The 22,166-nt window shown below is 35.5% G+C and overlaps 1 protein-coding gene across 5 annotated transcripts in view; it reads right to left on the reverse strand.

Moving 5' to 3' along the window:
* The window catches only part of PIK3CB (phosphatidylinositol-4,5-bisphosphate 3-kinase catalytic subunit beta), a 153,476-nt gene that overhangs the window by 77,035 nt on the left and 54,275 nt on the right, over positions 1-22,166 (reverse strand). For all 5 annotated transcript variants that reach the window (XM_019747566.3, XM_019747603.3, XM_088798363.1 and 2 more), the window contains 2 exons: positions 12,979-13,165; positions 9,515-9,740 (listed from right to left, as the gene is read on the reverse strand). In XM_019747566.3, coding sequence (XP_019603125.2) covers positions 9,515-9,740; positions 12,979-13,149 — 397 coding nt within the window. In that variant the 5' untranslated portion in view covers positions 13,150-13,165. The remainder of the gene's footprint in view (positions 1-9,514; positions 9,741-12,978; positions 13,166-22,166) is intronic.

Consider the following 22,166-nt stretch of genomic DNA (forward strand, 5'->3'; position numbering starts at 1 on the left):
CACTACAGAAACTTCTGAATAAACAGTCTACTCTCATTTGGTGGTCTTTACTTCCACAAATTTATGTATAAGTAACATGATATCAATGCAAAAATGTTCACTGTAGTTTAGTTTACAATAATTAAAAACTGGAAAAAGCTAAAGCTAATCATTAAGACCTGGTTTAAAAAATTAAGATAAATCCATATACGATCATATAAGGTCTGACAATTAAGTTCGCGAACTTGTTGCAAGGATGTTCCTAACTTTTTTTTTGCTACCAGAGGGAATATTCATCATGAATTTGTACCAAGTGGACAAACAGTTAACCAAAGTTACTATTTGGAAGTGCTGAAAAGGCTGCATGAAAATAGTTCGACAACCTGAACTTTTCGCCAACAATTCATGGCTCTTGCATCACGACAATGCACCAGCTCACAGGGCACTGTCTGTGAGGGAGTTTTTAGCCAGTAAACAAATAACTGTATTGGAACACCCTCCCTACTCACCTGAGCTGACCTCCAGTGACTTGTTTCTTTACCTGAAGACAAAGGAAATATTGAAAGGAAGACATTTTGATGACATTCAGGCCATCAAGGGTAATACGACAATAGCTCTGACGGCCATTCCAGAAAAAGAGTTCCAAAATTGCTCTGAAGGGTGGACTAGGAGCTGGTGTTGGTGCATAGCTTCCCAAGGGGAGTACTTCAAAGGTGACCATAGTGATATTCAACAATGCAGTAATGTAGCACTTTTTCTAGGATAAGTTCACAAGCTTAACTGTCAGACCCTGGTATACATCTAACAACAATCAAACTCTTTATCTTCTTTTATCTACTAAAAGTAATATTTACTCTACTTTCTAAATGTTTCTCAACTCTGTCTACTTCTCCTAGTTCCAACAGTCAGTATTTTAATCCCAGCCATCATCATCCCCTACTTGGATGACTACATCAGCAGTTTTTCGCTAATTTCTATACTGCCAGTCTTAATTCCTCTGATCTGTTCTCCATTATACAAACTGAATAATCTTTCTTAAATGTAAATATATTATTAGAGCATTTCACCTAAAGGAAGCACAATATACATTCTTTTCAAATACACAAGGAAAATTTCCCAGGATAGTCTATGTTAGGCCACAAAACAAGTCTCACTAAATTCAAGACACTGATATCACATCAAGCATCTTCTCCAAAAACAATGGTATAAAACTAGAAATCAATTATCAGAAGAAAACTGAAATGCACACCAACACATGGAGGCTAAATACCATGCTACTAAAAAATGAATGAGCTGACAACAAGATCAAGAAGGAAATCAAAAGATACCTTGAGACAAATAAAAATGAACAGACAATAACCCAAAATCTATGGAACACAGCCAAAGCAATTCTGAGACAAAAACTGATAGCAATACAGGCCTATCTCAAGAAACAAGAAAAATTTGAAAAAAGCAATCTAACCTTACACACAAATAAACCAGAAAAAAGTTAACAAACAAAGCCCAAAGTGAGTACAAGAAAGGAAATGATGAAGATCAGAGTGGAAATAAACACAATGGAGACAAAAAAACACACAAAAAAACAACAGCAACAGAAAATATCAACGAAACCAAGAGCTGGTTATTTCAAAAGATAAATTTGATAGACCTGTAACCAAAGTCACCAAGAAAAAGACAACCCAATTAAATAAAAGCATAAATGAAAGAGAAGTAACAACCAATAGAACAGAAACACAAAGGATTCTGACAAAACACTGTAACAATTATATGCTAACAAATTGGACAACCTGAGAGAAATGGATCAATTCTTAGAAACATACAATATTGTAACACTGAAAATCAGGGCACACCAATAATCTATAGTGAAATCTAATCAATAACCAAAAAACTGCTAACAAACAAAAGTCCTGGACCAGATGGCTTCACAGGTAAACTTTTTTTTTTTTTTTTTAATTTATTGGGGTGACAATTGTTAGTAAAATTACATAGATTTCAGGTGTACAATTCTGTATTACATCATCTATAAATCCCATTGTGTGTTCACCACCCAGAGTCAGTTCTCCTTCCATCACCACATATTTGATCCCCCTTACCCTCATCTCCCACCCCCCATGCTCTTCACAGGTAAACTTTATCAAACATTAATTTCAAAGAGAAATTAATACTTAGTCTTTTCAAACAATTCCAGAAAATTGAAGAAAACATAAGTCTCCGAAACACATTTTACGAGGCCAGCATTAACCTGATACACTATCAACATTACAAAAAAAAAGAAAACTATAGGTCAATCAATATCCCTGATGAACACAGATGTGAAAATCCTCAACAAAATATTAGCAAACTGAATTCAGCAATACATTAAAAAGATCACACACCATGATCATGTGGGATTTATTCCTGGGATGTAAGGTTAGTTCAATATCTGCAAATCAATTAACATGATAAACCACATAAATAAAATGAAGGATAAAAATCATATGATCATATCAATAGATGCAGAAAAAATACTGAACAAAATCTGACATCCATTTATAATAAAACTTTCAGCCAAGTGGGGAAACAGGGACCATACCTCAACATAATAAAGGCCATATATAACAAACCGACAGTTATCATAGTCAATGGTAAAAAGCTAAAAGCTTTTTCTTTAAGATCAGGAACAACAAGAATGTCTACTTTCACAACTTTTATTCAGCATAGTACTGGAAGTCCTAGCCACAGCAATCAGACAAGAAAAAAAATTAAAAGGTATCCAAATTGGAAAGGAAAAATTGTCATTATTAGTAGGTAACATGTTACTATGTAGAGAAAACCCTAAAGACTCCACCAAAAAAATATTGCAACTAATAAATGAATTCAGCAAAGTGGCAGGATACAAAAATATTCAGAAATTGGTTGCATTTTTATACACCAATAATAAGCTATCGGAAACAGAAATTAAAAATAGAATTCCATTCACAATTGCATTAAAAAGAATACAATACCTAGGAGGTAACCAAGGAGGTTAAATTTAACCAAGGAGGTAAAAGACGTGTACTCAGAAAACTATAAGACAATGAAGAAGGAAACTGAAGAAGACACAAATAAATGGAAGGATATACCATGCCCATGGATAGGAATAATTAACATCACTGAAATATCCATGCTGCCCAATAAAGCAATCCACAGATTCAGTGCAATCCTTATCAAAATACCAATGGCATTTTTTACAGAAATAGAACAAACAATCCTAAAATTTTTGTGGAAACACAAAACCCTAAATAGCCAAAGCAACCTTAAGAAAGAACAAAAATGGAGGTATCACACTACCTGACATCAAACTATAGTACAAGGCTATAGTAATCAAAACAGCATGTTACTGGCATCAAAACAGATATGTAGATCAATGGAACAGAATAGAGAGCACAGAAATAAACCCACACCTATACGGTCAATTAATCTATGAAAAAGGAGGCAAGAATATACAATGGGGAAAAGACAGTCTCTTGAATAAATGGTGTTGGGAAAATTGGACATATACATGTAAAAAAACAAAACTTGACCCCTTTTTTATACCATATACAAAAATAAATTCAAAATGGATTAAAGACTTAAATGTAAAACCTGAACCATAAAACTCCTAGAAGAAAACATAGGGAGTAAACTCTTTGACATCACTCTTAGAAATATCTTTTTGGATACATCTCCTTGGGCAAGGAAAACAAAAGAAAAAATAAACAAATGGGACTACATCAAACAAAAAGTTTTTGTACAGCAAAGGAAACCATCAACAAAATGAAAAGACAACTTACAGAATGGGAGAAGATATTTGCCCATGGTACATCCATTAAGGGGTTAATATAAAAAATATATAAAAAACTCATGCAACTTAACACTAAAAAACTAACAATCCAATTTAAAAAATGGGCAGAGTATTTGAACAGGCATTTCTCCAAAGACATACAGATGGCTAATAGACATGAAAATATGCTCAACATCAATAATAACCAGAGAAATGCAAATTAAAACCACAATGACATACCACCTCACTCCTGTCAGAAAGGTTTGCATCAATAAATCAACAAACAACAAGTGTTGGTGAATATATGGAGAAAAGCGAATCCTCATGCACTGTTGGTAGGAGTGTAAATTGGTAAAGCCAGTATGGAAAAAAATATGGAGGTTCCTCAAAATTAAAAATAGAACTACCTTACTATCCAGCAATTCCACTTCTGGGCATTCATCCGAAGAAATCCAAAACACTAATTCAAAGCAGCATTATTTATAATAGCCAAGATATGGTAAGTATCCACTGATAGACAAGTTAATAAAGAAAATGTAGTACATATATACAATGGAATATTACTGGTCAATAAAAAAGAATGAAATCTTACCATTTGTGACAACATGAATGGACCTAGAGGATATTATGCTAAGTGAAATAAATCATTCAGATAAAGACAAATACTGTATCATTTCACTTATATGTGGAATCTAAAAAACAAAATAAATGAACAAACAAAACAGAAACAAACTCATAGATATAGAGAACAAGTTGATTGTCACCAGGTGGGAGGAGTGTTGGGGAGATGGGTCAAAAAGGTAAAAGGGATTAAGAAGTACAATTTGCTAGTTATAAAAATAGTCTCGGGGATGTGTAAAGTATAGCATAAGGAATATAATCAGTAATATTGTAATCACTATGTATGGTGTCAGATGGGTACTAGACTAATCGTGATGATCACTTTGTAAGGTATATAAATGTCTAATCACTGTTATACAGCTGAAACTAATATAATATTTTATGTCAACTGTAAATGGAAAATAAGTTTTTTTAAAAATGCAAATCTGATTATGCTACTCCCCTACTTAAATCCCTTCAATAGCTTCGCCAGTGCTCTTAGGAATATGTTTCTACTTTTTATGTGGCCTGGATGGTTCTTCATGCTCTGAAGCTGCTTGCTTCTCTGGTCTTCCTGCTTTGTCCTACCTGTCCCCCTAAACAAACCATAGTCAACTTCTTTTATTCCTCAAATAGGCCTTTCTTCACACGTACCATTCCCTCTTGCTTTTCCTTTTTCCAACTCCTTTTACTTGTTCAACTCCTAATCAGCAGTGAAGGCTCAGGTTAACTGTGTGACCCTCTAAAATCACATCACTGACTCACCAAGTGATTTAAGTGACTCTCCTTGACTTACAGCCTTCACACATTGTATTGTAATTGTCTGTTTCCTGATCCACATTTCCCACTAGATCATGAGCTCAAAGCAAAGACCACATCACCCAAGTTTACTGCTGTAGTCCCAAGTATAAACACTTAGCAAATTATAACTGAACTGCAGTTGCTACTGTGTTGGTAATTTTTATCAATATTTTCTAAATAAGGGACTCTGTTCATAAGTGTTAAAATCAACTGAGAAGTACAGATTTCTTTAATTCATCCCAGACTCACTGAATCGTAATCTCTGAGAATCTGCTTTTTAAGAAACCAATGAATCTTAAATTTGGGAACCACTATAAAGATCTCCTAAAAATAAAACTGCCAAAAATAAGAAGTTAAGCTAAGTAATTTGATTTTCAGCCCAGTTAATTTCCTACATGACCTCTGGTATGAAAATGAGATAACAAAGCTTAAATTAAGATAAGACTACTGTATAGTTTACAGTCAAATATAGTCTTTTAATATCAAAAAAATTATTGAGCAAAAGTAATGTCTTCAAACTAAAGATATTAAAATCCAGCAGACTATATGTTTCCTTCACTTTGAGATATGCCACAGCTTTAGACAGGTCATGGAAAATAAGGGAGTTTTCAAATGCTTTTTTTTAGGATCCTGCTAAAATGCACTGATCAAGATTTACTACTATTGGGTGTTTGAAGAAATTAAAGCAAGGATGACATGTACCTTCACTACGGAGGATAATTAGAACCCAAAGAGCTGCTCTATAAATAATAATTTAGAATTAAACATAGAAAATAAAATGATCAGGCACATCATACTTAAGAGAAGGTATTTTTAGATCCATCAGGCAGTTATGTCTGTAAAGGTTCTATTGTTTTCTTTGGGGATGAGGAGGCAGCAAACTTGTTCCTGAAGTTAAAATGAAATAATTGTTTATTGTTTTTCCAGGAGGCATGACCTCACCACGCCCCGCTTATAGTCATGAAATACAAATCAGCAACTGCAAAACCTGATTTGTTAGGTATTTAAAGTAAAAATTCATTCTCGAATATTAAAGCAGACTTACTCAAATTCATAAATGAATGTTAATATTTGAATTTGTGTATATGATCACACCACCAGTTTTTCTAGACATGCTGAAGCTCTAAAGCGTCATTTGTAAATAGTTCAGAGCTTATAAACTGCTTAATTTAATGCAGTAAAACACTCCTTACAACCCGATCATTCAAATTGCAGGGCACAAGGCATAAAAATTTTGTACAGTAAACTTTATGATACTGAGTGAAATATAATGCATTATTTATAGGAAGAGAAATTCAATTCTAACATGTGTGTGTGTGTGTGTATCCCTGTGCAGTGGTAAGGTAAACTTAGGGTTGCCAAATTGAAAAAACAACGAAAAACAAAGACCAGCATGTCCACTTCTATTTTAATTTTAGATAAACAATGAATGATTTTTTTTAGCGTAAGTATATTCCATGTAATATTTGGATCTCCTGTATTTTTATTTATTAAATTTGGCAAGCTTGGGTAGAGGTAACAGTAGCTAATGAATCCTATGTTTTAGAAATGAAGACCAGAAGAGAGAGCATAGTGATCTAAGTTTTGAAAAGATAGTAAGTTTCAAATAAGATACCTATATCCTGAAGTTAGCTCTCTCTGTGGTGCTAACCTTTTGGATTATCAAATATTTTAGCTATATCAAAATATTATCAGTAGACATTCTTGTCCTGGATGATAAAACTTCTAAGTGATTCTTTCTACTTTACCATATATTCTTTAATTCAAATGACGGAAAAAACTTTTTCTAATGGAGAACTAATAATCTATTAACAGTCTTTGGACCCCTTCTGCCTGTGAGGTTAGCATCTGAAGTGGGCCCTCGCCAGACATTGAATCAACCAGTGACCTTGGACTTCCCAGCCTTTAGAACTGTGCGAAATAAATTACTGTTGTTTATAAGTCGCCCAGTTTATGGAATTTCTGTAATAGCAGCTAAAATGGACTAAGACAAGGGCTTATGGAAACACAGGTTGCAGGGTCCCACCTCAGAGTTTCTGGTTCAGTAGGACTAGGATGAGGCCTGAAAAGCGCCATTTCTAACAAGTTCCCAAGTGACGCTGCTAGCTCAGGAACTTCACTTTGAGAACTACTCTGTTAAAGAATCTATTCATAAGAATCTTGAGTACTTGGTCCCCGAAAAGGTGAAGAGAGTTAGCATTTAGCTATGCTAGGAGCCCTCCAGTCACACTTTCCTGTTTCTCTTGCGTGCTCTCTCTTTTCTTCCTCATGCTTATTAAATATTACCCAGATGTGCCAATTCTAGCCTGAGAAAGTGACCACTCCCATACTCAGTAAATTTCAGAGGACCTTATCAAAGAATACAAGAAATGTCGAAGCCTTGCCTTAGAAAATCTGATTACCAGTTAACCAATCATTAAAATTTTAACAGCAAAATATAAAATTTAGCCCACTTCTATACTTTTGCCTACTTATTTCTCATCTCAACATACCTTTCCAGTCAAAATCTGTGGTTCATTCCCACTTTAAACTTTTGCACTTGTAGCTCCCCTGCGCTAAATGTCACTACATTCCCTGTCTATCCATGTCCACAACTTCTTTCAAAACATAGTTTCCCGAGATTCCATGCCTCTAAAATGCCTTTCTTTAGAAACTCTGACTCACACAAACAATTCACTTTTGCTTTCTGGTGGGTAAACACAGTTCTGAGGTACAATATTTCATTTTCTATTATTTTCTAGTATCTTCTAGCTGATTTGTCTTATTTTTTACTTTGCTATCTCGCTCTGACCACAGCACTCTTCCCCTAAAATGAGGAGATTATAGGAAATCAAAACTAACGGCAGTATAACCTTTCATTGCCTGAGCTTCTCTTCCAATGATGCATGGGGTGGGAGACAGTCAGGTTATTCCTGAATGGGAGACCACGGAGAAGCAAGAAAGCACTAGAGCTGGCTTTCTTCCCTCTAAATTAGTAAGTCCACACTCCCACTGGCAGCAAAGACAAACTGCTCTAAATATCTTGGCTTCAGCAGCCCCAGATCCTAAGTCTAACGTACTCCTTTCCTTCCACTTAGAAAAGACACAATTATCACAATAAGGAAGGTAGTGACTTCTGTTTTGCTCTTAATTTTTGCTTCAATGTTCAGGGAATACATTATGCACCTACTCTAAAACAGTACCTGGCCTGTTTACTAACAGAAAAAGTCTTTGGAGTACTAGAAAATAGGAAAGAATGCTCTCTACGGAGTCCATTAATATAAAGAAAAAAATTTGTATGGTAATTACAAACCTATTTAAAAAGGTGAAAAAACTATTGCCAATAGCAAATTAGCTATCCTCTGAAGTAATCAAACATTACTAAAAACCAGGCTATCATTTAGTAAATCAACAGGGTTCTGTTCTAAGTACTCAGAGGGAAGAGTCCCACAGTGTAATCATTAGCTAGCCCAAATTACCTTAGCTCAAGATCGAACAATACTATCTTAAATGGGATGGTTCTTACAGGGGATGGTACTGTTATCTTATAAAGATACTTACTATCTTAGAGGGGATGGAACTATATTTATCATCTAATAGTAAATTTGATCAATACAGGTATCTATCTAAATCAGATCCAAAAACCTCAAATAGATATTTTGGTTTTGTATTTAAACTCTCCTCTTCAATAATCCCTTACATTATAGTACCTAATTCAAGTTACTATCTTGTCTGAGGCAGGATATTGATAGTATACCATTGGCCCCCGAGACACCTAAGGTTACTACAGCAAGAGAGACTCCTCCATGTTTTTCATTTTGTTACTCACAATTCTCCCTGGAATTAATTTGCAAAAAATAATGTAGACATGATTTAACTTGACTCGATACAAAAATAACTTTTTCTTGAAGACAATTTTAATTATGGAGTAAATTTGTCAATATGGATTACTTTTGGAAACTTATGAGCTAAAGTTGTGGTTTGTGTAGGGAGTTGTATGTAAATTATTTTCACACAGTAGGGCAATTCACACAAAACAGAGGCTCTATCAGGAAGGAGCTCCTCAAACTATCTGAAGCAAAGGAATAACCTTTTTCTTTCCAATCTGTCAAAAAAACAGTATTTTGGTAAAATAAATCTCTAGAAAAGAAAAAGATATACAAAACAGAAGCCCTTGGATATTGTGGCTCTATCAGATTGCTAGAAGAGTTTCTAAACATTTACTCTTGATTTGTTATCTTAGACTTATAACAATTTACAAATCAGCATTGCTCCATGGACTACACTGTGCAAATCACCATCTTATACTTATGTATGTTTGTACAGATAACAACAGACATGTTAAGAATTCATACTAAAAATTTTTTTAATTACCTTTTCCTATAAGGACTCCAATTTTTGAGTCTAATTTTTCCCCTGGGTCACAACTTCTTGTCACTAACTTGAGAACTGGAAGAAAAGGTCTGACATCACAGAGTCTTCTTGTTTCATCTTCGAGCTCCTCATATACAGCAGTTTGATTCACACATGCAAACATATAGGAGTCAATTTCCATAAGGAGGTTAAACATTGGGTAATTGTGAACCTGCTTCCATAACAGCTGTAGGAAAAGATAATAAGACATTTTCTGAAATGAAAAAGATGCTCACTATAATACTGCTTGTAAAACTCAAAACTGAGGACAAGCCAAATGTTTAGCAATAAGGGACTGATTAAATAAATTATGGAATGTTAAACAACTATGAAAATATAAATACACTGTAACATGGAAAGCTATCAAAGATATATTAAGGTTGTTTTCTATTTTTAATAGAAAATTGCAAAAGAATATGCAGGGTATTAACCCACTTTTTAAAGCAATATAATGGCATAATGCACAAAAAGTACACTTGTATAATCAAAATTATTAAAAGTAAATAGCTATGAATAGTAATAATCAATATACTTCCATGCTTAACATTCCTGTGAACACAACTTGTATTTTGAAAACAACATAATGTTTAAAGTATGTATCATGAACCCCATACAAAATGTGTATTATTTTTGCCCTACATTTTTCTATTCACTAAGGATATTTTCATTGACTAACACTGCCCTGTCAGGATCAACAATCTCTCATCACCTCCCCCAAGGTCTCCTGGATGAGATCATATAAATAATCACCATACAAATGCAAGAAAGGATTACATATTTTAATTACAGCCAGTACAAAAGCCAAAAGCTGATTACATATTTTAATTACAGCCAGTACAAAAGCTAAAAGGGACCTGGGCTAAAAATCATGGCCAATCTCCAGATTAAGTTACATAAAACAAATAGGAGAAAGCAGTGCTACGCAACAAAAGGAAAATATAGGTAAACTGGATTTCAACAAAATTAAAAACTTTTGTACATCAAATGACGCTGTCAAGAAATGAAAAGGCAACCCACAGACTAGAAGAAAATATCTGCAGGTTATATATTTGATAAGAGATTAATACCCAGAATATATAATGCCTTCCTATAACTCAACAACAAAAACAAACAACTGAATTTTTAAAAATGGGCATGGTCTTGAATAGATAATTCTAAAAATGGCCAATAAGAGCATGAAAACATGCTCAACATCCTTAGTTATTAGGGAAATACAAATAAAACCTACAGTGAGATACCACTTCACAGCCATGAGGATGTTATTATTTAAAAAAAAAAAAAAAAGGGAACAGAAAATAACAAGTGTTGGTCAGGATGTGAAGAAACTAGAACCCTTGTGCACTGTTGATGGGAATGTAAAATGGTATAGAAACTGTGGAAAATAGTTTGGCAGTTCCTTAAAAAGTTAAAACAGAATTACCATATTATCCAACATTTCCATTTCTAGGTATATACACAAAAAAAAACCAGAAAGGACGTATTCAAACAGATATTCATACCAATATTCATAGCAGCACTATTCACAATAGCCAAGATATTTACAACCAAAATGTCCATCAAAAGATGAATGAATAATAAAAAATGTGGTATATCCATACAGTGAAATATTATTTAGTCTTAAAAAGGAATAAAATTTGGATACATGTTACAACATGGGTGAATTTTTAAAATAGTATGCTAAGTGAAAGAAGCTAAACACAAAAGGACAACTATTGTGTGATTCCGCTTATATGAAGTAGCTAGAATACACTAATTCATAGAGACAGAAACTAGAATAAAGATTAACAGGACTGGGAAAAGGGGAACTTTATTATTTAATGAGTACAGAGTTAGTGTTAGGATGATAAAAAGTGCTGGAAATGGATACTGGTGATAGCCGGGCAACATCATGAATGTAGTTAATGCTATAGAACTGTGCACATAAAAATGACTCTAATGGTGAATTTCATGTTATGCATATTTTACTGTGGTTTTTTTTAAGGAGGGAATCAGTGGTTAATCTTGCTTCAGGTAAAGCCATAGGCATCCATATCTGTCACTGGTGATTATAAAAATAAGCACTCTGTACCTGTGGTTTGCTTAAAACAATTCTTTTTTTTAATTTAAGGATCATGTGGTTTTAGAATACTCATGTCTCCTTGATGAAGAAGCATGAGTTAAAAGTTAATAGGCTGGGGGCCGGCCCGGCCCAGTGGCTCAGGCGGTTAGAGCTCCATGCTCCTCACTCCGAAGGCTGCCGGTTCGATTTCCACATGGGCCAGTGGACTCTCAACCACAAGGTTGCCGGTTCAGTTCCTCGAGTCCCGCAAGGGATGGTGCGCTCCACCCCCTGCAACTAAGATTGAACACGGCACCTTGAGCTGAGCTGCTGCTGAGCTCCCGGATGGCTCAGTTGGCTGGAGCACGTCCTCTCAACCACAAGGTTGCCAGTTTGACTCCCGCAAGGGATGGTGGGCAGACTGCGCCCCCTGCAACTAGAAATGGCAACTGGACCGGGAACTGAGCTGCGCCCTCCACAACTAAGACTAAAAGGACAACAACTTGACTTGGAAAAAAGGCCTGGAAATACACACTGTTGCCCAATAAAGTCCTGTTCCCCTTCCCCAATAAAATCTTAAAAAAAAAAAAAAAAAAAAAAAGGTTAATAGGCTGTCCAAAATCATGAGCTTTAAAAATATTTGTCATAAATACTGTCTCTAAAAATATCATAAACCTTGGTTTCCATACTGGGTTCAGCTATTTAAGAAACATTAAAGAGAAAGTTCAGAAAAACAATTTCATTTATATGTTATAGTCTTCACAAATCAATGGCACGCATCAATTGACTTGAAAAAAATAATCCAACAAAACAGACAAGCCTTGTTATATAAAAGAATTTGCTTCCAAGTGAGGACATACCATTCATTACTGGGGTAAGAAAATCTAGTGAACAGCAGAAAACCTTTTCTTCACCAAGAGTCACCATGAAAAGTAGAGGGGGTGGGGAGGGAAGATAGGGAAGAGAAGAGGAAGGAAAAGAAGAGACAACCAACCAAAAATCACATGGAAAAAAAGTATGATAAACTTACAGATAGTAATTACAAAGATTTTAACTCAAAATAAAACTCTTTGTCAATGTCAAACTCCTTTTAATAATCTGAACAAACATTTCAAACTAGCTAACATAAGCCTATTTTTCTTAACTCGGATATCATATATGGATTTTTTTTTTAATTAAAAGTGGGAGTGAGAACAGGGATTGTTTTGTATCTATAAAAGACAAAGTATATATCAAAATCTTAAAAATGTCATGACCTAAAGGTTGAATTTCCCTCAAATTTACCATATGATTTACATTATCAACACTTTCTATAATAGAAGAACGTGTTCCCCTAAGCAATACAGTAAATAAGCCACATTTATATAAATCCCACTTATTAACATACCTGTTTAATGTAAGAAATGGAGGCTTCCCGAGGTACCTCCAGCTGGATATAAATCCCAGTGGGCAAAAGGAAATCCACGGGTATAGAGCCATCAGATGCTATCTGTGAATCCACTGCCCAGATGTCAAGGACGTCTGCCATAGCAGGAGGCATTATGAAATTGAAGCACATTCATAACCACCGGGCCCTAGAAATCAGTAAGTGAAATTTAGTGAAACATAATTAGCCAAATTTTACACTAAAATATGATAAAGCCCAGCAATGCATAATTATTCCTTGTATTTCAATATAGGCAGTAACAGGAAGCCAATTAAATCAAGCAAGAGTAAATCACTAGAAATAAGTTATTTAAACATACTTTGGGTTATCACTACATAAATTATATACATACGTGTGTGTATTTATACACACACGTACCAAACTGATTCATAGTCAACATATTAAGTAAAATATGAAATGTGAAAGATGAAAGGTTAAGGATTACAAGGTCCTGAGAAAGTCAGTTAATAACCACTCAACAAGTGATTCTCTTTTACTTAGATGATTTTGGCTTCTTTGGCTGAGGTTTTCTTTGCAAACTCCGATAAAAATGGCAATCAAGAAGGTCGTATTTCATTTTCTATCAATCTCATGTCAGAAACAAAACATCTTGAACTTAAGTTCCATGACCCACCACCTAAGTATTAAAAAGACCAAATCCCTCAACCCAGCTAACAAAATCCTTGCTGCTGTTTCTGGTCTATTTTCGTTTGCTTGTCCTACCATTCCACATCCCAGGCCCTCGTGCCACAAGTGCCTTTTACCTTCCTGCTGCTAGACCTATGTTCATAGGTCTAGGACACTCCAATATCAAACCCGTATCCCAAAAAATGCACCCTCAACTGTGCCATTTAAGTCTCCTCTATTCCTTAAGAACTTCCTTCAAGGAGGCACAACAATAACAGTGGGAAGAACATGGGCTCTGAAGTTAAATGAGCCAAAGTTCAAATCCCATTTATTCAAAGAATGAAAGTGCCACTTCAAAAGACCTAAGAGACAACTTAAAACATTTTGAGCACAAAAATAATGACATCCATAGATTGAAACACATCAAGTATATACAAATATGGGACTTAATAATGATAAAAAAATAAACTATTGGTCACCACTGGGGACAGCTAAAAACCAATTCACTATTTTGAAAATTGATAAAGAATGAGAAAGTAAATCTATCATTTATCATACTTATTTGTACTATTTCAGTGTAACCAAATAATTGATGAGAGTAGGTTTTTTTTAGAACTTAAGCTAATAAATGCAAAAAGAATGACAGAATTAGGAAATCGCCATTCTGCAAGCTCCAATGAAATAGTGTATCTAGGCAACAATCATTCATGGATGCTAAAAAAAAATTAATTTACAAGACAGGTGAAAGGATGATAAGAAACTTTACAATTAACATATCAGGTTGATAACACTAAATTCTCTGAATAATCCAGACATTATCTGTCTCCTCCTGTAATGCAACAACAAGTACTAGCCAGTACCTATAGGGTACACTTGGCTTAAAAACAAAAATGAACTTGAATCTAATGAAGTCTCAGATCTGATATATCTACCAGTTTATGGTAAATATGGGAGATAGAGAAGGGAGTTACAAACTCAAGGAAGCAATCTGTAAGTAGAGTCTAGAGTGTAGGATCATTAATAAAATAAATAATAACAAGAAAGCAAGCTAATCAGTAACAAGAGGAGGGTGGTGGAATGGCTGTTAAAAGAATAACTTAAGAGATACAGACAAATCCAATGCTGATTTGAGCAAATCAACTACAAAAAAAAAAATGTTTTCAAACAATCTAGGAAATTTAAATGTGAATTGAGTATTAGATGATTTTAAGAAAAGACTGTTAATTTTGTGACATATAATGGAACGTTTGTTATGTTTCTAAGAATCAGTCCTTATCCATGAGAGATGAAGAATGCATAATGTGCAGGAATAAAATGGCATTGTGTTTGGCATTTACTTTAAACTATTCCTTTTTTTTTTTTAATTGGGAGACATTGGGGAATAGTGTTTCTCCAGGACCCATCAGCTCCGAATACTTGTCCTTCAATGATGTAATTATGGAGGGCGCAGCTCAGCTCCAAGTCCAGTTGCCATTTCCAATCTTAGTTGTAGGGGGCGCAGCCCACAATCCAATGCAGGAATTGAACCAGCAATCCCGCTGGTCAAGAGCTCACGCTCCAACCAAATGAGCCACTTGGACGCCCCTAAATTATTCCTTTTTTTAAAAAGTGTTGGAAACATGGAAAAAACTGAGGGTTGCTAGAGGGGCGGGGGGGGGGGGGATAAGGGGAAGGTGGGAGGTTTAGAAAATAGTCGGTAACCACAAGATGACCACGGGGTTTTGAAAATTAATTTGGGGAATGTACGGGGGATAGTGGATGGGGGGAGGGGGGTTCACACAGTGTGAGGGATATAAATGATAAACGTCTAACTTTTGCTTTGTCTTGTGCACCTGAAATAAAATTTTAAAAAAATGAAAAAAAAAGTGAAAGGATAGATAATTTCAACAAAGGTGTAAAGGTAAGTTGATGAGAAAAAAAGATAATCTTTTCAACAAATGGTGCAGGAATAACTGGCCATCCATATGATAGGAAAATAAACCTTAATCACACCAAAAATAAACTAAAAATGGATCACAGGCCCAAATGTAAACCCCCAAACCATAAACCCTTAAGAAGAAAATATAGAAAAAAAACACTGTAATCTTGTATTAATAAGCAAAGATTTCATAGATATGACCCCTAAAGCACAATTCGTAAAATTAAAAAATTAAACATCATTAAAACTGATCTTAGATACAATTGTTTATAACATGAAAAGACAAGCCACAGACTAGGAGAAAATGCTTGCAAATTATATGAAGGACTTGTATCCAGAACTCTCAACATACAAAATAAGAAAGCCAACACCTCAGTTTTTAAAAATTGACAAATATTTGAACAGACACTTCATCAAAGCAGATATACACGTGACAAAAGGGGTCAGTACCATCAGTCAATGCAAATTAAAACCACAATGAGATACCATCAGACACCTATTACAAGGACTAAAATTGAAAAGACCAATCACAGCAAGTGAACTAGAACTCTCATACACTGCTGGTAGGGATGTTAAATAGTCAACAACTTTGGAAAAGTTTGATAGTTTCTTAACATACACCTACCATATAATCCATCATCCTACTCATAAATATATACCAGAAAAAATTAAAATAATGAAGGCATATATCCATGCAGAAACTAGTACAAAATTGTTCATAGCAGCCTTATTTACACTACCAAAAAAATTGGAAATAATTCAAATGTCCACCAACAGATGAATGGATTTAAAAAATTATGGTGTATTCATACAATGGACTACTACATGACAAAAAAACACACAAAACAAAACAAAAAACAAGCACTACCGACACATTTAACAATATGGATGAATCTCAGAATTATGCTAACTGGAAGACTACATACTGTGATTCCATTCACATAAAATTCTAAAAAATGTAAACTAGTCTATAGTGACAGATTAGCAGTCATTTTGTGTGGGGGGAGGGAGTAGAAGCAGGGAGAAATAAGGAGGGATTAGAAAGGGACACAAGGAAACTCTTGGGAGTGATAGATTATGTTGTTCAGTATCTTGATTGTGTTGTGTTTTCAAGGTCTGTACATGTCAAAATATATCCAATTGTATACTTCAAATATGTGCAGTTCATTATATGTTAATTATATCTCAATAAAGCTGTTTTTAAAAATGAGAGGAATAGATGAAACAAGAAAAATGTTGATACTTGCTGAAGCTGGGTAATGAGGATTATATTAAATTACTGTTCTGCTTTTGTGTATATTTGCAGTTTTTCATAATAAAAAGGATTTGTTAAATCCTGTCTATACTATTTACCATCTATGTGAATTGTGATAAGTCACTGAAACTTCCTGAGCCTCCATTAACCGAAAAAGGGAAAAACGAGTCCAAGATGGCGGCAGAGTAGGAGGGCGCGGCACGCCCAAGAACGAATTCAAATATACGTGTCTACAGAGAACAATTACCCCTGCGAGAGAACTAAGGGCTGAATGAACAGCTTCTGAACAACAAACAAGAGAAAGCGACACAACACAAAAGGCTTGGTAACCTTTTGAGAGGTTACCCTCCAGGAGCTGCGGAAATCTCCCGACCGGAGAAGAAGGTAAGCGCCATTGTTTACGTCCCCCTCCACATATATGGCAGCGGGGCGCTATTCTGGTGCTTTGACCTACCTGCACGAGGACCACAGCACGTTCCCAGCTACACTGCCCAGAGCCTTTGTCTCTAAACACGGAGAGCAAGCAGGAACAACAGGACGTCTCCATACACACCTGGACTCCAAGCTGGGAGCTGCTCCAGCCCAAGAAGCCAGTGTCACCGGCACCGGAAGCACTTGCTAGGCTCCTCCCCGCTCCTCGAAGCTATCCAGCACATAAAGCCTAGGGGGTCACTTCTTACAACACCCCTTTCTGTATAACGAGAGACTACAGAACAGGCTGAGGAGCCACAGGAGCTCTCCAGGGACTGCAAAAATTGTCTGGGATTGGAGATGTCTGTGAATGCCCTTGTTTACATCCCCTTCCACCTACACGGGATTTGCAGGAGCTCTATCCCCATGCTCTGGCCCAACTGCAAGGTCCCTCCCCCCAGCACATTCCTGGACACGTTGCCCAAGCCAACTTCCGCCCCAAACAAAGGAAGCAAGCAGGAGCAACAGGGCATTACAACACACACCTGGCTTCCCCACACAAAGCCAATCCAACTCAGTAGGCCGGTGCCCCAGACGCCTTAGGCACCTGCTCAGCTCCTACTAGTCTGCCAAAACCACCCTACACACATACCTATACACAAGTCACTTCTACATAAGAGAACTTTTACAAGACTAGGAGAAATAGCTACTTTGTCTATTTCATATAAACAAAGTGAAAATACAGAAGAATATCTCCCTAATGAAGGAACAAGAAAAATCTCCAGGAAAAACTAAGGAAAAAGATAAGCTATTTGCCGGATTAAAAAATTCAAGACTGGCCCGGTGGCTCAGGCGGTTGGAGCTCCGTGCTCCTAACTCCAAAGGCTGCCAGTTCGATTCCCACATGGGCCAGTGGGGTCTCAACCACAAGGTTGCCGGTTCAACTCCTGGAGTCCCACAAAGGATGGTGGGCTCCGCCCCCTGCAACTAAGATTGAACACGGCACCTTGAGCTGAGCTGCCGCTGAGCTCCCAGATAGCTGTTAGTCTGAGCTGCGCCCTCCACAACTAAGATTGAAAGGACAACAACTTGACTTGGAAAAGTCCTGGTCCCAATAAAGTCCTATTCCTCTTCCCCAATAAAATCTTTTAAAAAAAAAATACAGTGAATGCTGCTGCCGAGTGCCATCCAATGAAAAGGCAGGGATCTTCAATATGGGAAGCAGCACATCGAACCTTAGTAACAGTGTGTGACAAGTTTCAACTTGTTCGGTGTTGTCAGTCGGGTATGAGCTACAGTTGTGAGATGTGTCTTAAAGTGTTCCATAAATCATCCTCCATCATGACAATACTCCTTGTCACACATCGCTTCTGGTATATGGCAATTTCTGTCAAATACAAACATTACAATGTGTCCTCATCCACCTTATTCACTGGATCTAGCACCTTGCCACTTCTGGCTCTTCCCCAAAGTCAAAATGGGACATCGCGGCAGCCATGACAGCACAACTAAAGACACTTATGAAAGAGGACTTCCAGAACTGCTTCAGAAAGTGGCAAGAACGATGGGATAAGTGTTGTTCGAAGCAAGGGGGAGTATTTTGAGAGGGATTAATGGCCATGCGTCTTTTACTATAATAAAATTTTTTTTTATTTAAACATTCACTGGATTGTTTGATCACAGCTCATACATAATCTTCTGAATCAGGAAAAAATACAAAACCTAAACATATCGATTACTGGCAATGAAATTGAAGCAGTAATAAAAAAACTCCCACCCAATAAATAAAAGTCCAGGACCAGACAGCTTTATAGGTAAATGCTACCAAACATTCAAAGAAGAATACCTATCCTTCTTAAACTATTTCAAAAAACTGAAGAGGAAGGAATGCTTCCAAACTTATCTATGAAACCAGCATTACCCTGATAACAAAACCAGACAAAGACACTACAAAAAAAGAAAATTACAGGCTAATACCCTTGGTGAACATAGATGCAAACAAAAATCCTCCACCAACTATTAGCAAAACAAATTCAACATTACATTAAGAGGATCATACACCATGATCAAGTGAGATTTATCAGGGATACAAGAATGGTTCAACATCCACAAATCAACTAATATGATATATGACATTACAAAATAAAGGATAAAAACCATGATGATTATCTCAATAGATGCAGGAAAAAGCATTTGACAAAATTCAATATTCTTTCATTATAAAAATTCTCAACAAAGTGGGTATAGAAAGAACACATTTCAACATAATAAAGTCTATATATGACAAACCCACAGCTAAATAATACTTCATGGAGAAAAGCTGAAAGCATTTCCTCTAACATCAAGAACAAGACAAGGATACACACTATCACCATTTCTATTCAATACAGTACTGGAAGTTCTAGCCATAGCAATCAGACAAGAGAAATAAAATGCATCCACATTGGAAAGGAAGAAGTAAAGTTTTCATATTTGCAGATGACATGATATTATATAGAGAAAACACTAAAGACTCTACCACAAAACTATAAGAACTAATCAATGAATTCAGTCAAGTTTCAGGATATAGAATCAATATAAAGAAATCTGTTACATTTCTATTCACCAATAAAAATTTATCAAAAGGAGAAATTAAGAAAACAATTCCATTTACAATTACATCAAAAAGCATAAAATACCTAGAAAGGAATTTAACCAAAGAGGTGACAGACCTGTACTTTGAAAACTGTAAGACACTGAAGAAATTGAAGAAGATAGAAATAAATGGAAGGATATACAGAGCTCATGGATTGGAAGGATTAATATTGTGAAAGTGCCCTTACAACCTAAAGCAATATACCGATTCAATAGAGTCCCTACTAAAATACCAATGGCATTCTTCTTGGAATTGGAACTAATCCTAAAATTTATACACAACCACAAAAGACCATGAATAATCAAAGAATTCTTGCGAAAAAAACAAAGTCAGAGGTATCACACTACCAGATATTGAACTATACTACAAACCTACAATTATCAAAACAGTATGGTACTGGCATTAAAACAGATATATAGATCAATGAAATATAATAGAGAGCCCAGAAATAAATTCTTGCTTCTATGGTCAATTAATCTATGACAAAGGAGGCAAGGATCTACAATGGAATAAAGACAGTCTCTTCAACAAGTGGTATTGGAAAAACTGGATATGCAAAAAAAAAAAAAGAAAGAAAAGAAACTGGACCACATTCTTACACCACATACAAAAATAACCTCAAAATGGATTAAAAACTTAAATGTAAAACCTGAAACCACAAAACTCCTAGAAGAAAGCATAGGCAATAAATTCTTTGACATCACTCTTAGCAATATCTTTTTAGGTATGTCGCCTCGGGTAAGGGAAACAAAAATAAATTTACACATAAATAAGACTACATCAAACTGAATAGTTTTTGCACAGCAAAGAAAACCATCAACAAAACAAAAAGACAATCTACTGAATGGGAAAAGATATTCGCCAAATGATAAATCTCATACGGGTTTAATATGCAAGAAATATAAGGATCTCATACAACTTAACATCAAAAAAACAAACAATCCAATTAACAAATGGGCAATGGACCTCAATAGACATTTCTCCAAAAGGATATACATATGGCCAACAGACATGAAAACATGCTCAACATCCCTAATAATCAGTAGAGTGCAAATTAAAACCTCAATGAGGTATCGCCTCACATCCGTCAGAATGGTTATTATCAATAAATCAACAAATAACAAGTGCCGACAAGGATGTGGCGAAAAGGGAACACTTATACACTTTCGGTGGGATGGTAAACTAGTGTAGCCACTATGGAAAACAGCGTGGAGGTTCCTCAAAAAATTAAAACTAGAGCTGCTACATGATCCAGCAATTCCACTTCTAGATATTTATCTGAAAAAAACAAAAACACTAATTCAAAAAGATAGATGGACCCCTATGTTCACTGCAGCATTACAATAATAGCTAAGATATGGAAGCAATCTAAGTGTCCATCGACAGACAAATAGATAAAGAAGAAATGGTACATATACAATGGAATATTACTCAGAAACAAAAAATAATGAAATCTTGCCATTTGCAACAATATGGATGGACCTAGAGGGTATTAAGCTAAGTGAAGTAAGTCAGAAGAGAAAGACAAATACCATATGATTTCACTTATATGTGGAAATCTAAAAAAACCATAATGAATAAACAAAAAAGAAATGAATAAACAAAACAGAAACAGACCCATAGATACAGAGAACAAGCTGATGGCTGCTAAAGGGGAGATAGGTGGGGGGATAGGAAAACAAAAGTAAAAGTGTCTGGAAGGGAAAAAATGTTGGGAAAACAAACAAACAAATAAATAAATAAGTAAAATTAAAAACTGAATAAAACGTATTGTTGCCTTGGGATCACTTTGAAGATTAAAGTAGCTAATGTTTGAAAGTTTACACGTTGTAGGTTGTAGTAAATTATAGCTCTCTTTCTTCTCTGAAAATTCCAGCCTTTAGTGATCTCTTACACCCATTATAGTCTGGACCCATCACACTGATATTGTTACACAGATCCTGAATTTTTCAGATGTGTCTGCCTTGTTTAGGTACACAAAATAGTGCAGGGATTAAATATTGTGGCCTCAGAGTGTAATGGCTTAATTGTGAGGCCTGCCTTCATCACTCAATAGCTGAGAGACCTTGGGCAAATCACTTATCCTCTCCCTATTTAAGATTCCTGATCTGTGAAATGGTGAAAAGAACAATAACTACCATATAGCACAGTTACAAAAATTTAGACAAAAACTGAGTGAAGACTACCTGGAACATAGGAAGGCCAATGTGTTTACTGCTATTTATTTATTTATTTATTTTTATTCAAAAGCTATGTTATTTTTCAACTATGTTTGATCTGTTATTTGTCAATTACTTTTCCCC

The sequence above is a fragment of the Rhinolophus sinicus genome, chromosome 5 (genome assembly GCF_057876585.1).
Source record: "Rhinolophus sinicus isolate RSI-liver-muscle chromosome 5, RSI-T2T, whole genome shotgun sequence".
Classification (NCBI taxonomy): domain Eukaryota; kingdom Metazoa; phylum Chordata; class Mammalia; order Chiroptera; family Rhinolophidae; genus Rhinolophus; species Rhinolophus sinicus.